Source organism: Electrophorus electricus, chromosome 8 (assembly GCF_041902795.1).
Source record: "Electrophorus electricus isolate QZ-2024a chromosome 8, ASM4190279v1, whole genome shotgun sequence".
In the NCBI taxonomy this organism is placed as follows: domain Eukaryota; kingdom Metazoa; phylum Chordata; class Actinopteri; order Gymnotiformes; family Gymnotidae; genus Electrophorus; species Electrophorus electricus.
Genome location: NC_137504.1, coordinates 15,390,001 through 15,405,616, shown reverse-complemented (window position 1 = coordinate 15,405,616; position 15,616 = coordinate 15,390,001). Strand labels below are relative to the sequence as shown.

General features: G+C 39.4%; 2 protein-coding genes and 1 long non-coding RNA gene across 19 annotated transcripts in view; 1 reads left to right on the top strand and 2 right to left on the bottom strand.

Moving 5' to 3' along the window:
- rapgef6 (Rap guanine nucleotide exchange factor (GEF) 6) overlaps nucleotides 1–9,960 on the bottom strand; it is a 61,000-nt gene extending 51,040 nt beyond the window's left edge. For 3 of the 10 annotated variants that reach the window (XM_081719575.1, XM_081719573.1, XM_081719574.1), the window contains exons 1-3: nucleotides 9,408–9,880; nucleotides 755–825; nucleotides 248–304 (exon numbers count right to left, since the gene is read on the bottom strand). In XM_081719575.1, coding sequence (XP_081575701.1) covers nucleotides 248–304; nucleotides 755–825; nucleotides 9,408–9,464 — 185 coding nt within the window. In that variant the 5' untranslated portion in view covers nucleotides 9,465–9,880. Of the gene's footprint in view, nucleotides 1–247; nucleotides 305–754; nucleotides 826–9,407 lie in introns of all 10 variants that reach the window. The other 7 variants (XM_081719582.1, XM_081719584.1, XM_081719580.1 and 4 more) reach the window with 6 other exon arrangements.
- On the top strand, nucleotides 266–739 carry LOC145659008 (uncharacterized). Its single transcript, XR_014124967.1, has 2 exons — nucleotides 266–366; nucleotides 698–739. It is a non-coding gene; the product is annotated as an uncharacterized LOC145659008 (long non-coding RNA).
- A 170-nt stretch (nucleotides 9,961–10,130) lies between the features above and the next one.
- The window catches only part of fnip1 (folliculin interacting protein 1), a 24,460-nt gene continuing 18,974 nt past the window's right edge, over nucleotides 10,131–15,616 (bottom strand). For all 8 annotated transcript variants that reach the window (XM_027010992.3, XM_027010994.3, XM_027010996.3 and 5 more), the window contains 7 exons: nucleotides 15,425–15,571; nucleotides 14,954–15,123; nucleotides 13,298–14,711; nucleotides 12,813–12,978; nucleotides 12,403–12,600; nucleotides 11,737–11,852; nucleotides 10,131–11,610 (listed from right to left, as the gene is read on the bottom strand). In XM_027010992.3, coding sequence (XP_026866793.3) covers nucleotides 11,532–11,610; nucleotides 11,737–11,852; nucleotides 12,403–12,600; nucleotides 12,813–12,978; nucleotides 13,298–14,711; nucleotides 14,954–15,123; nucleotides 15,425–15,571 — 2,290 coding nt within the window. In that variant the 3' untranslated portion in view covers nucleotides 10,131–11,531. The remainder of the gene's footprint in view (nucleotides 11,611–11,736; nucleotides 11,853–12,402; nucleotides 12,601–12,812; nucleotides 12,979–13,297; nucleotides 14,712–14,953; nucleotides 15,124–15,424; nucleotides 15,572–15,616) is intronic.

Below are 15,616 nucleotides of genomic sequence, written 5' to 3'. Positions count from 1 at the left end.
AACAGTGTGCTGCAGGCTCAGAAGAGTTATTAATCTCCTGCGTTGGCCGGAAAACTCATACATTATCGCACATTACTATTCTTTGACAATCAATTTTTTTGTGCATGTGATTAATCTTCTGGCTATGGTTAGAAAGTTTGTTATGACAAATGCAATAATGCAGGTCGTTCTGCTATGGTAAGCACTTTAGCAAGGCAGTCAACAGTTTGCAAATCAGAGGTCTCGCAGGCCTCATTTCCTGACTTACTAGAACAGGACGTGGTGAGCTTCATAGCGCTCGTACCTGGCATGTCTGCAAATGGACCTGAAAGCAAAGCAATATGGTGTTTGTAATCAGGTGCTGGGGAAGAGGCACAGTATCACTGGGTAAGTCACTGTGCTTGAGCGATAATGTGATGGAGGACTGGGTGTGTATCAGATGTCTGGGAGTGTTATGTCACACTGTTGATAAAGTACTAGTATGCTAATTTTCTATAACACGTACCATGATGTTGTTATGTTACTCTGTTCCATGATATACGACAGAGAGAGATGTCATGTAACCTGTTCCATCAAATAATAGTTGATGATAGTTGATACTGAACGGGTCTTTGTTTTGTGTGCTAACAGTAATATATGGTTTCCCAGTGAGTTGTTATGTTTGTAAAGATCAACATACTATTACAGGGCTACATGTCTACTTTTTACTTCTTAACAGGTACTAGCTGTTCAATGAAAATTGAATTGAACACAGCAAAAAGAGTCTAAAGCTCACCTGAGTTGATGGTCCCTGAGGTGAGACAGGACATCCATGTGATAGAGGTGACAGTAAATATTGTTCAGGTCCTGGACAAAGTACAGAAGCACTGTATGTAAGTAAAGATGGTTCAACATTGAAAACTATGCAGTGTCATCAATTAAATGCTTTGCAAAACAAAACCAACACTTTAGGTCTGGATTACAGCATTAGTGTGGAAATATGTGGTCTAATGCAATTGAACACAAAGCTAAGCATGCTGGGAAAGCATACAGTGAAACAACATACTTGAAGGATTAATCTTAGAAAACTGAGCCTGCACTTCTAGTGGACCTGTGCAAAAGCAACTTAAACAGCATTCTTCTTAGTAGTTGGTCACGAATGAACCAAACATCTAAATTAAACTGACATCATCATAGCTGACACACAAACCTGCTTTGAAAGTGCATCCATCAAGGCCAGCTGTTCAAACATTAAGTGCAAATGGCCTGAAGAATGAAAGGAAAGAAAAAAAAAAAAAAAAAAACACCACACCAGACCATATGCTGGGCTAACAGTATGGGTTTAGAGCCTACAGCACTAACAGGTGGACAGCGTGTCTCACTTCAGGCATCAGCATGATTACACACACACACACACACACACACACTTTCTCTGCTGTAATGCAGGGCAAGGCTGCATTCTCTAAAAGCCAAAAAGTTGTTCTATAAAGTTTAGTGTCCACCAATATATAATATATATAGGTTAAGTGTACAATGGAGCTGCCAACTGAGTGGAAGCTGACAAGCTAAAATAAAGAGACAAGCAGCCCTGAAGTTACCGAAGGGCAATACCAGCTGATGCATTAGATACTGGTTCAGGGAGGTAAACGTTAAAGATGGCATGGAGCACTGAGGAATAAGAGAAAGCAAGCATAACTTACTAATGCTGAAAACAGTCCAATATTCCAACATTAGCTGAGTTGGAAATCACTTAAGGATTGAAAAAGTGTTCAAAAAACAGGTAAAACATGGTCACTTGTGCTCCTGATTTTCTCTTTGAAATGAAACATGCTTGAACACAAGCAACAGGGGAAACACTTTAAAATTTTGCTCCAATGTACAGAACTATTAATTTAAATATACAACATTATTTGGAGGACTTTTTTTTTTTTTTTTTTTACAAGGAATGCTGTTCCACTCAAAATTGTGCATTTGTTGCAAAACTCTTTGCTGCCAGTGACAGTAACTATGGGAGGGCCAAAGAAGATCTTATTCCAAGACAGGAGATTCAAAATGCATATTAGCAAAGACTACACCCTCCATACTGCCAGTGAGCTCTAGCCAAAGCGCTTCATGCACAGGCAGGCACTGCCCAGAGCATCACAGGGGGCCCCCACTGACATAGGTGGTAAAAATGGTTAATGGGTCTACAGTACAGTCTCCTTTGATCAGACAGAATATTCTTATTCATATGCTCTAAAAGTTTTGTTTGCCTAAGCAAGTCATTTCTTAAAAGGACAAGTCATGACGTCTTACTTTATTCAAATGAATGAATACGCAGTCTATTTTCAAAGATGGTTTGAACAGCTTGAACCTCAGCTTGAACGGTTTGAACCTCAGTATGATGGGCAGCTACAGAGCTGCTGCCACCTTCTGGAACAAACTCCAGTTATAAAAGGCACCTACTGCAGGGTGAGCTCACAGAACTGCACTCCCATGCCTGGCAGAGGATTTTCAGAGAATGGGCATTGTCCACGAACAGAACAGCTATTGAGATCCTAGTATTGCTGAATAAATGGCTTTGGAGAAGTAACAGAAGACTTGAACTCCCAAACATTTTCAGAACTTGAGAGGAACTTTGTGTAAGACTTTACAGGCAGACCAGCTCTAACAAGAGATTTTCAAATTATAGAGGTGTTTGTATCTTAGAGGCAAGCATGATTTTCACTAAAACTGTGTAAGAAGCATCAAGGTCCAGGACTAAAATAGACCAGATAGGTGGCCAGCACATTTAATCTCACTCAGACCAGTGCCAGATGAGAAGCTCATGGTCTCTTCTGGTCTCTTCCAACATCATTGAAACATACAACGCATCACATCAAAGGAAATCAGCTGAGCTTGCATATGCAAATAATATCTTACAAGTTCTAAAACACGAGTGATTCAAAGCCGCAAAAAAATCCCAGGTGGCAACGAGATGTGTTTTCTCTGTCTTTACTTAATAACAAAACTGAAACCTTGCAGTCCTGAAACTGGACTACATGCAGTGCCTAGCCAACTTTTTGATCTTTTCATAATGATATTTGGATTGGTTTTAATAGTCTTCAATGTCACTAGCTTAAAGGTCCATCACACCTAAGCATTTTTTGGCTCTCTCCCTCTCTTGATTTATGTCATCAGACTTCAAAGCACTGATACCAAAGACAAATTTGGATGAAATAATCAGTAGGAAAAAAGTTGAAGGCATAAAAAGACCATTACAGCATGTCATGGAAAATCAGGAGGGGGAAAATGCTAGCTGCCATTTCTCCACTAAAACTGCCAGACCAAACTCACTCAGGAAAATAAGAATCCCAGCATTACCATGGCAACGAAGGAAAATGTTATGTAATCCTATTTCATCTGCTCAAGTTTTTATTACACTTTTTCATTAAATGAATACAGACACCACTGGAACACAGGTAGAGATGAAAAATCAGTGGTCAGAGGAAGTTAATACAATGTAAAAGATGATATGAGACTTTCATGTAGATGATATGAAACAGACATGCTAAAGATTAAAACTTAAAATATCAGTAGAAAACACCTTGATCTTCATCTGTTAGTTCTCATAAATACTGTTTTAGGGTTAGAATTAGGGTTTACACAGTTTTTCCCTATACCTCAAAAGGTACTTGAGCAGAAAAACATGTTTGGTGTACAAATGTTCCAAGAACCAAGTACCCGATAAGTAAGAAAAGTTTATGCCCACCTATGAACATTGCACAAACAAGCAAGACATTACAGACATCTCAAAATCAAATTCAGCTGTTAATTAAATGGACAAAAGTGTCAGACAAAATGCCATCTTCAAGATTGTTACGCCAAACATGTCTTGGCTGACTGGCTATATCTGGTGTAAAAAACTATGTTAACTGATTTTCTTTGCCAAACTATTCCTTTAACAATCAGAGGCTTATTAAAGAACTGGCCTATGACCCAAGTGTTTAACTCTGCACGTCAAATCTAAAATGCTGTCCTATATTTTGCAAGCACAGGTTGTTCATTTAAGTCATATAACAGCCTTCCCCACCCTTTTTACAAGTCAGGTTTTTGACCACTTAGCCAATCTTTTACAAGCCTCATATTCAGAATAGTACATCAGCCTACAGTTTTGACATGTAAATACGCTAAAAAGAAGGAAGGCAAGTGTTCATTCTCTAAATTGGCTGAGTGGTTTCTAATAAATCATTTAGAGCCTAAGGCCAGAAAATTAGTCAGTTGACTGTATTGGGCAACTTCAGTCAAAGCAAGCTCAAGCAATATATCATGCAGTGAAAAATGCCAATGATGCAGTGTCTACACGACTGGTTCGAGGATTCCTGGAGGATGGACCTAGGAGCTTTAAGAGAACACATTTAGTAATTGTAAAATATTAACACATATTAAACACTTATCTAAGGGAACCAATCATTATGAGTGAAAAGTATTTATTAGAATATTAAAAGCCATTATAGTTATTGCTCCAGTACTGGCAGGCAAAGCTAAAAACATGCTAATAACTTTGGTAAACCTAACCAATGCAAAATAAATAAATAAATTAATTAATTAATTAATTAATTAATTAATTTGAAACAATATATTGCAGATAGACCATTTGATTTTTTCTTTAAGAATAATATATTTGTCTGTGTCTCAATATATAAGATTTCAGAATTCTACACCTACACAAAATAGTTCTATGTGGGTCAGGAATCTGACTACAAAGAATTTGTCCAAATTGTCAAATTTATTTCAGAGGTGCTTGAACGTTCTTCAGATTACAGAAGGAGAAAAAAAATACAGAACTGCCACCCTTTGCCATATAATAGCTACTGTCCAGATACTCACTGCTAATCTAAACAGATGCTGCATAACCAAATTACTTCTCAGACAAGTTATTAAGGGGTCATCCATGACTAAAAAACTTCTAAAATGCTGACTTAAATCAAAGATGACATTTACAAAATAAAAAGTTAACACACTTTTTGGCTGATTGTGGGTTAACAGCAGACAGAGAAGGCTAGGTCACACCATCTCCATTGAAGAGTTTGGTACTGGTAGCATGAAACCATGGGGATTGTTTTCAGTAGCACTGAAACTGGGCATTTGAGCAACTGGGTATGAGGCCTTCTCTTAATCCCATCAAAAATCTGCCACAAAACCTGGAAATTATTTTCCATCATATATAATCTTCAATATAGCAATCTTGAAAAATATTGCAACAACCAAGCTGTTGTTTGCTTAAGAGTGCAAAGTAATTCGACAGTGTCAACATGACAATGCTAACACACCACCCTACTGGCTCAAACTCAGAACACAGCGTAGGATTGACACCTTGAGGCCAAGCAAGTGCACATACTAGTTGTTAATATGAGCACTAGATTTTGTTTATTGACCATTTTTGTCCTAAAAAGTTACCCAACCCAGTGTTACACTGCTAGTGTCAACATAACATGGATTACAGATTTACTGCATTGCTAGTCACAAAACTGGCTCATTTTAGTAAATAATAAAGACATTTAAATATATAACATTTCCTAGTACATTGCTGAAAGGACCAAAGTTTAAACTAAGAAGGTGCAATTATACAGAGCCATGTCCAGCTTTAGCCTGACATATAGCCAAATTCAACAAATAACCTTAGTGTAACAAGAAAAAGACTAAAGGAATATTTAGAGTGGTTATTGAATGCCCACCAGCAATATGTATTCAATTTTCAGGATTGGAAAATAGATTTGCTAAGCCAACTAAGCTACATAATGGACAAGCGCTCAGTGGTTAAGGTGCTTGACTTGTGTTTGGAAGGTTGCTGGTTTGAGCCCTGCCGCTGCTGCTTTACCCTCAGTTGCTCCTGTCTAGGTTTGGGCTGCCTGGCAGTATCCTAGTATCCTAGCCCGCACCCGTTGCTGGTGTTGATGGCTTGGCCGAGATATTCCGTACCTCTGTTCTACTGATGATGACAGAACGGACAAACTGCTAGTAGAAAGGGTTGCTTAAATTTGCTCCTTAACACAACATACCAGCTATAATACAAGGTAAAATGTATAACCCATCCTGAAAGTCAGCACTCTACATGTAACTGAAGTCCAATCATTATAAAAGGTACAATATGTTAATGATGGTAGAACAAGATTCCATTAGCCATTCAAGGCTAAATCATAAGAAATACTAAAGAGAGTAGCTAGCTGTAAGTAATGTCACTACTTGCCTGACGACATTTTTCATTAGCATGACAATGGTCTTGGTATTTTTAAAATAATGCAGCTTTTCCAGCAGCATGCTTTTTCCACCCACCAGCAATGTATTATGTGATATTTTTGAGTCTCTGCTTCCATTTCAAATAACCATTTTAAAATTATTTCTAATAAGAACAAATCATGTATAGCTAGACTAATATCCACTAAACATGAAGTTTTAGACATGTAAGCTTTTTATAAATTTAACCTGATTCACAAGTAAAACATCTGCATTTAGCAATCATTACATGATTCATTTTAAATTCTGTTTACAACATTTTTACAAAATAAATCTCATTAAATGATAACATTTTAAGCTTAATATTCAAGAACAACTTTTTTAAAACTCGCTTTACTCCATACAAATTTGACTTCCCCTTTGTATAATCTATTTATGCTGTGCGCAGTGGAAGCCTGTTTGGTAGATTTGTGCACTGTGTTGACCCTGGCCTTATAAAGACTTTCTTTCTTGCCTTCTTTATTTGTTTGTTTATTTCAGACTTTCTGTGTTCCGATTCTTTGTCGTCACTGTAATTAACCCCAGTCTGAAATGGGGAAATAAGTAAACATGATATGCATGAGGAAGACTAATTGACTAATGAATGAATAATGACATATCTACAGATTGCTTTTCTTTGAAGCAAATTTAGAATTATTATATACCATGACAACAGTATATGCTTATTCCAAAACAGCAATATACTTAGTCACATATGTATGCTATTATTTTTACACCTCAGCGTGAATAAGTATTATAATATTATAAATATTATATACAAAGTTAGGCTTTGGTCCTCTTTACAAACCAGACTCCCAGACAAAGATCAGTCCTAAACCTAGGATAATAGGAACGTTCAGTGGTCACTCACCATTGACATTACAATTTAATCCAAGACTAAGATAAACCCATGTGCAAGAGATCGGGCATTACTGTTTCTCGTTGTGTTTATTCTACAGGTGAACTCTACAGTGAGGAAGATAAATACTCAGCCTGTTCATCTTCTCTCTAATGATTTGACCAGTTTTTGAGAATATTCTTTCTACTGGCATTAATGTTTATTGCTTATTAGTTGTGATGCAACCTGCAGTCCAACTGACCAATGTAATGATTCTCACACTGCCTAAATTTGAACTGAATCAAACCTGTGACTCCTGAGAAATAAAAGTCTAATCCCACTAACAGTCTTTTGTGAATGTTTTTGCAAAAAAACAAGAAATGTACCAGTCAGACAAAAATCAGCCACAACTAACTGCTAAATAGAATAGAATGGAAAACAGTCTTAATCTACAAATCTAGAACATTACAAAGACCAAAACAAATTATTTGTCACAAAATGACAAAGTTGGCTTATCATTTATCTATATTTATTATACATGTTGTAGAATATGCTGTGCAAAGCATGTAAATAAAATTTTTGCTGTAGATAATCTACTTTAAAACAGGGTTTGCTTGCATCTTGGCGAGCTGCAATTTCAAGGCGTACTGCCCATCACTGGTCATAAAGCTATGATACTAAACTGGATTAACAAGATACTTCAAGGGTTATCCTAGTTATTAAAGATGTTGACTAGATGAAAGTTAATAACGTAACCATGTACGTGAACTGTTTCTACATTAACATATCAATGGAGATTAGCACCATTTTAGTAAAAGCCATAAAATGCAATCTTTTTTAAACAGCAAGTGTACTGGGAGGGAAAAATCACTTTCTCTCCCGTTTCCTACAATAATCTGAGAGTGCAGGTAGGTTATATATTTTGAGCATTCTCTAATGTACTTCATTCTCTCATAGACTCATCACTGTGGCACATTAGAAAAAGTGTACTCATATCACATAACATTTAAGACTCATGTGTTTAGTGCTACAAGCTCCTTCAAACACAGTTTGCTTACTTGCACATTCTATTTGTTCCATACATTTTTATTTATTCTTACTAATTAATAAATTGTATTTTATATTACTGGTGCGTTTATTGTGAGATTAATGAATGTCAGTGTAAAATATCATCCTAAATCCTATAATAAAAGAAAGTCATAAACATTCCTTTACTTGACAATTTCTAAAGGTGTTCTTAAATCTAGTAGCACTGTATCATATGATGTATAAAACATTACTATGTCAGTGTGTTACAATATTGCATAAATAACAATCTTAAAGAATGAGGTATTCAACACGATACAATGCGTTAATCAATACTCAAACACCGACATTAAACTCTAATCCGCAGTCAAATGTTTTAAGGACTCAATCTGTTCAAATTAGAATCATATCAGGTGCCCGGCCTAAAGCGCACAAACACAGTTACCTCACATGGGAAGGGTTTTTAGGGAGGCATTCTACTCCCATTGAGATAAAAAATAATAATAATAATCCTGCACGAAAGTGTCAAAATGTAAGAAATCATTTATGGCTTTAACTTTTCAGTAACAGCAAATTACTAAATTAACTGAGATTACCCCGTGTTCATTCGGGCTAACCATGTAAACTGACAGTTTCTAAGGACACCAAGTCACGCAAAACTTGGGTTAGCTAGCTAGCGTTTGCTAACTAGCTCCAAGTTATGTCGCAAGACCATAACACATACCAGAAACACCGGCGGCAATACTAGCTGGTTAGCACAGACATGAACGGAACCTGAGATAAAAAGACAACCTTATAATAAAACGTCAAAGTAAGGAAACAAGTATTAGCGGATTCATGTAATCGTGTATATTCCCAAATCAAACGTGTGCATATATCTGCGGCTGATCCAAATCGTAGCTCCAACTTCGAACCTCTTGACAAAACATGATTTGGTGAAGTGCTAACCCTAGCTAACCATCTTCGTGAATGTTACGCATGTTTGAAGTATTAAATATTTATATATCACCACTCTTTCACAACCTAATTAAAAAGAAAGTGGCTAGATATATAGATATTTTACAACTGGCTGCGGTGTAGCGCAATGAATTAAAACGTTTTTACAGCTTTAGCTAAATCAGATCGCACATTTGAGAAGTATAGTAAGGAAGCTAAAGGGCCATCAAAGGTTCCCTGACCTTAGCAAAATAGTTCACATTTCACTCGCGTTAGATAGCTAGATAGAAAAGTTAGTGAAGATAGATGCACGGGTTACAAGCTACTTACAAGCTCCTGGGACAGATAAGGTATCTAGCTTGCCTAGTTAGCAGTTGTTAGAAAACTTGTAAGCTAGTTAGCTAACTTAAATTACCTCTTCACTGCGCCGTGATGGAGCTTTCCTCAGTACTTGCTTGAGTGATGAATCCATTTAAGAATTAATATTGGATAAACCAGTGGACTTCCAAGATGGAAAAAAAATGCAGTCTACTAAAATCCTTAGTCCTTAATGCATTCGCAGTTACATTAAGTCTCCAGACACTCCTAACCCCTATCTACCAGTTGCATTGATTTTCTGTAGCTAGCTAACCGGCTAGCTAGGATAGCTAAAAGAAATCTCAATAATTACTAGTATCCTGTATAAAACCTCCGTCTGAATAAATGTTCAGAGGACATCAGACAAATAATAGAGTTATTTGGTGTAAAAAACTCAACTTAATCCTGTATAAAACAAATCAGAAATGCGACTTTCTTGTAGCCAACACTTCGAAAGTTGCTTTCCCACCTCAGAGGTGTCCAACTACAATTGTGCCAACATGACGGGCTAGCTGTGCGCTGTTGGTTTGGATTTGTACTATACTGCAAATCCTGTGACAAAAAAAACGGTTCAACGTTAAAGTTTATGCTCTTAAAACTAGTGGGCACTTCACTGGGGCTGCCCAACATTTAATAAAAGTTTGAATAATTAATTCATCCCCTAGCACATTCTATTCTGTTTATATAGCTACATCAAATGTAATCTCACGGCTTTCTTTACAGGTGATGTTTAACTATTTCTAGCAAAGGCGGCATCACAAAGAAGAACAATAAACGCATGCAAATTTATAACTGACATTTATTGCACAATATTCCCATAAAATTGGGAAAGAATAAAAAGGCTAAAGTCACAATGTAAGACGTTATGTACAAATACACAGCGAAAACTAAGCAATATATACAATTTACATGAACACATGCTGTACTAAATCATGTATGAAGAACTTAATTAAATATAAATACATATTTGAGAAGACCGTGCGTAAGGATCTTCTAATGAAATGAAACAAGTTGCACGTTTGCTGCAGAAGCATCTCATTTGCTATTTTAACCGGCAAAATAAACTCCGCCAAACCTCTGCTTTTTCCATGCCACGTGTGCATTAAGACTCAGATGCGCGCATTACCCCAAGACCGGAAATAAAAATGAATAAATAAATTTGTTCGTTACCTTTTATAAAATCAATTCATTTTCATAAATCAGTTCATTTTCAAATGTTATTCCTCGCTTTTTTAAAATGACTGTGCAAGCATACCATGATTGACGGACTTAAATGTACATTTCTGTTCCATCCCTCCCCATGCATTTCAGCAGTAAACACAGTATGGTGGCCACAAAGCTAGACAAAGTTCATTGTGTGAAGTTTCAGCATTTCTCCTTTAAAACTCAAACTTTGTTGTACAAGTATCCCTTTAACATAGCACAGCATGGTTTTCATGATCTCCACCCACAAACTGAAAAGAAGTCTACTTAGACTTTTAATGTTACTCATCACAATTTAAATTATTCTATGCAAATCAGACAATGATTTACTTGAGGTAGTGCTGTGCCAGTGGGACAATAATAATGAAAACATGTAAGAGAGCAAAGTTTCCCCATCTGTTTCACTGTCTGTCATCAATTTGTAATGAGACACTGGGATTAGTAAGGTGTAAACAAAGAGAACAATTACACATAACTGGCATTAACATTTGATATGGTATATTCTTAAAAGAAAATCAATCCAACTGAATGCATCAATAATCCATGTGACAGCTTGGTTTCCTATGTCTTCTTTAGATGGTGCACTGAAGTGAATTTCCCTTTTGTTGTCCATTTAAAAAATCATTGCATTTCCTCTTTGGATTTGTCATTCCAGGAGGGAAGGACTAAAACAAATACTATCTGTATATAAAAATACAGTCAGCCATAGAGCCCACTACCTAGAAAACATCTTTAAAAATGAAGTCAGATTTTCCCTTATTGGGAATTCCTGGGTAATAACACCGCAAGCCTTGCTGCCACCTTGTGGTATGGAGTCTACTCAGCAGCCTGTTGTGATCAAGTAGGCGGTTGGTAAGGACTAGTTAGCTCTGGCAGCAAGTTCCCAAAGGGTCTTTGATGTTTCAGGATGCTCCAAGCATGGTACACTCCAGGTCCTTTAAATTCCCTGCCAGCGAAAAGCAAAGATGTGTCCATATATCTAAAGCAGGATCTGGGCCACATACGGTGAGTGAGTGCTTGCAATAGCAGCCAACAGCGGCAAGTCACTGGATTCAATCCTGTGAATGGAGAGAGCAAATAACTGGAATCAGGGCATGACATGCTGCATTTAGAAGGAAAACCATTGAAAATCACTGCCACAAATGATGTGTTAAAGCCCAGATAGAAGCAGAATGTGGTCTTACCCAAGAACCATGCCCAGCTCTTTGACATGCACCCGGGTCTGTCCTTTAAGGTACTCCGCGAGCATTTTACTCTTGAAGTAGAGCTCCTGGAGCCGGTCCTCTAGGTGCATTATACACTGCGAGAGAGAGAGGGAGCCCTTACTACAGTTTCCCAGAGCCTTTGTTCTAGCTGTAGATGCATCATGTCAGTTTGTGTTCTCTGTTACTGTTTATTAAGAGATTATTTGGGATGTGTAAGAAAAGGGCAGGTCACAGGCTGGTAAACATTTAGTAAAAGAAGCTAATCAGCAGAATTGATAATGTGCCATCATTCATAATCATATTAGAGAGAATGGTTATCTATTTACTGTGTCTAATGACTCATCCAGAGTATGAAGTAGGTAAGATTATGAAGAGTAAAGACCTCAAACTGTGCACCAGTTGAAGCAAAGTTGGTCGTTTCATTTAGTTATAGCAGAATTTGCATATGCTGGCAGTAGTAAAAGATCTAACCTTGCTTTTGGGAAGCATTACATCAGGGTCAATGGCTGCTTAAAGGGAGAATTTGACCCAAGAATTTTCACATAACTTTATAATTGAAAGCTAGTGTTTGGTAGCGAGGATAAGTTCAACCAAAGTCCTGTACCACAGCCAACCAGAAAAAGCCAACATTAGAGGTACACTCACAAAGTTGGGGGAGAGGTTGAGACGATACAGCTGGTAGGTGGACTGCAGCAGGTTGGACACAAGACTGGACACGAGAACCTCTTTACCAAGCTTGTTCTCGGTGGTTCGCCTCTGGCTGCTAGCCACCTGCACCGTCCACCGTTCTGTGTCTGCGATAACGCAGACAGCCTCAGCAATAGGCTCATCCAGCACAGGGTGCTGTGGGGCGAGCGGAGAGAGGAGAGCATTTTAGGCTGTGCCAGATATTTTGAAATGAGCATGGAACATGTGCAAAATGGACAAAAAAAAAAATTCATGTTGCCTTTAGCAATTTCTGGAATAAAATATTAAAAACTTGCTGGAAGTCCCACCAAACAGAGTCTCCAAATACAAATGACCATAATGACTAAAAGGTTTCTAATCATGTTCACCTGGACAGTATGAGCCAAGTCAGACATAAGGCTCTGCCTCAGCTTGTCGTCACTGGGTACTCCATGCAGAACAAAGTCAGGGACGTACGTGGGACAGTATCCCCCAAATAACGACCTCCCAAAGTTGGCGATGCTTGGTTTGGAGTAGTTTTCCACCAACTTTGCCCTGTCAAAATAAATTCCCCAAAAATCACAATGTTACACTGTAGTTTAAGACTTGTAGTTGGAAAGCGTAATAAAACCAGTTTCTAAGTTGTGATGTACAGGAATGAAACGAACTACTTTTACCACAAATATGCTCCTCTTTTATAATCCCATACTTAATAAATACCATTTCCACTTATTGTTGAAAAATGCTTTACTGTAAATTTTTTTTTTTTTATTATTAAAAAATAAATAAATAAATCAACCCAATAACTCCAGTTCACTGAGCCTCGAGATTAGTTCATTATTTTTTGATTTTCAAGAAAGCTCTGTTCACCTACCCAGGGAAGGGCACTTCCAGCTCATCTTGCCAGTCAGCTTGCTCCTCACTGAAGAACTGTCCATCTCGCTCCTGTCTGGGAAGCTCCTGCCCTGTGTCCTCACTTTCACTGTCCCCCAGAGCGCTGTCTGAGCTCTCGTTGCGTGGGATCTCTGAGTCATTCAGCAGGGGTGCCTTCTTTTGGTCCCCCATCTCCGATTGTGATGGTATGCTCAGTGATATCTCGATGCCTCTGTCCTGCTCTACAAAGCGACATGTGGTACAGCAGCCAGCGGCAGCACTGCTCACACTGCAGGTACATGGGTCCCCTTTGCTATGCTCACAAGCTGGCTCATGAGTCATCACCACTGAGCCTCTCCGTGAGCCTGGCCTATCATGGTCAGGCTCCTCTGTGCCGCTCATCGGCGTCTCAGGTGGCGCAACAGAGACGTCGTCGATAGTCCTCGTCTCCACTGGGTTTTCATCGCTAAAATACTCATCAAACAGGTCCATACACTCCTGTTGGGCCCCAGGGCTGAAACAAGGAATATTGCTAGCAATGCGGGCCAAAGGTTTGGCTTCCTTGCACTCATTGGTCGTAATTTGGTCCACTAGGAGGGGCTTAGGCAAAAGGGCCTTGGCCTCGCCAAGTTGCCCACTGTTGCTACACTGTTGCTGCTGTTTCTCCATGAAGTACATTTTGTGCTTCTTGATCTCCTCCTCCACTCTCCGCCGCCTGCTGTCCATGTCAGATTCAGGGGACATAGAGTCACCGATGAGGAACGTGACTTTAGAAGCAGGCCCCTCTTCGTCATCCAGCAGGAAAGACATGGGTGCCTGGCTCTTGTCAGGCGGCTTCTTTTCTAGTGGCATTCCAGACCACCGGAAGATGTTTATAGACAAACCTCCTTCATCTACATCGACGTCATGCTTCTCTGACTGTCTCTGGATGTCCAGAAGGGGGCCACTCTCCCTGGGCGAGGTGGAACCCACCTGCACCACAGTCTCCAGCCGTGCCTCTGGCCGCAGGTTGTCCACTTCCCGGCAGGTGGGGCCCTCGCCCACATCCTCCACCTGGAGGATGCCTTTTTCCGTGTCCGTGTATGTGTTGCTCTGCAGGCTGTTGCTGTCAGCAGGGTAGCCCTCCTCAGGCTCGGCACCCTGGGAGAGGTAGTCATGGTTGGGCTTGTGTACAGTGACCAGCACATAGTCGGACTCCTCCACCTCGCCGCGACGCAGGGAGGTTGTGATGAGCGAGCCGGGCATGACAATGGCTTCGTCCTCGGCACTCTCCAGCAGGTGGGTCTCCAGCAATTCAGAGCAACGGATGAAGTAGGTGAGCACGTAGAGGATCCGCTGAACAAGATCCTGGCGCCGGCCCACCACCACCGTGCGTGAGAGGCGCACTGGTGAGCCAATTGCACCATACAGATCACCTACAGTAAGACAACAAAATTTGTCTCATTCTGAAAAAGTACAGGAAAAAAATAACAGGACAAAGCAAAGTGCTTATTCATCTTATGTCTTATTTTCTGAATACCTTAAAAAGGGTGACAGCGAACTGTCCCAACGTCAAACCAAGTTTTTTCTTTATAGTTTCTTTATAAGTAATTACTTACAATCTGCCACTAGGTGGTGAGAGGCATTCAGCCATTTGTATAACTTCTCATTTACTTACCAAGCTGAGCCCAAAGAGGGTTGTAAGGATGCGTCTTGGCCAGCATGTCCACACTCTGTGAGGAATGCTTCTCCAGGAAGATCTTAATGGGTGGCTGGCCATTAGGCATTACTGTGGGCACCCAGGCCAAGTGGTTAGTGAGTATGGCTGTAAGAAGAGCTGGGAGGAACCTGAGGGAAGAGAAAAGGGCAAAACAGGATCTACATGAGAGAGGAATTCCCTTAAAGGACCTGCTGCCTTGTCACAGAGAAAATCTTCTGATGCCCACTTCATAAAGCTGAATATCTGCCAGGTACCCAACTAAGTTTTTAGCCACCAACTTCACCCTAAAAAGTCTACATTTATTGGTAAATACAATTTCTGTGAGCTAGTCTGAATATTATGCACATGTATACTTCACATCAGTGTTAGGGGATCTATAGCACATCTTTTTACATACAGCCTTTATATATAGAGCTCAGTTACTCTTACTGGTTCTTGGAGACTTGCTCCATAAGCGATGCAAGCTCACGCATGAAGTGGCCGCAGAGCTGGTTCTTCTCGGGAGTGCCAGACATCATGGTCAGCCACACAGGCTCGGGGACACGCGGCATGGTGTACAGGTTGCAGATGGTCGTCCTGCGTGGATGGCACATGCACATACATAGACACAAACAGAAGAGC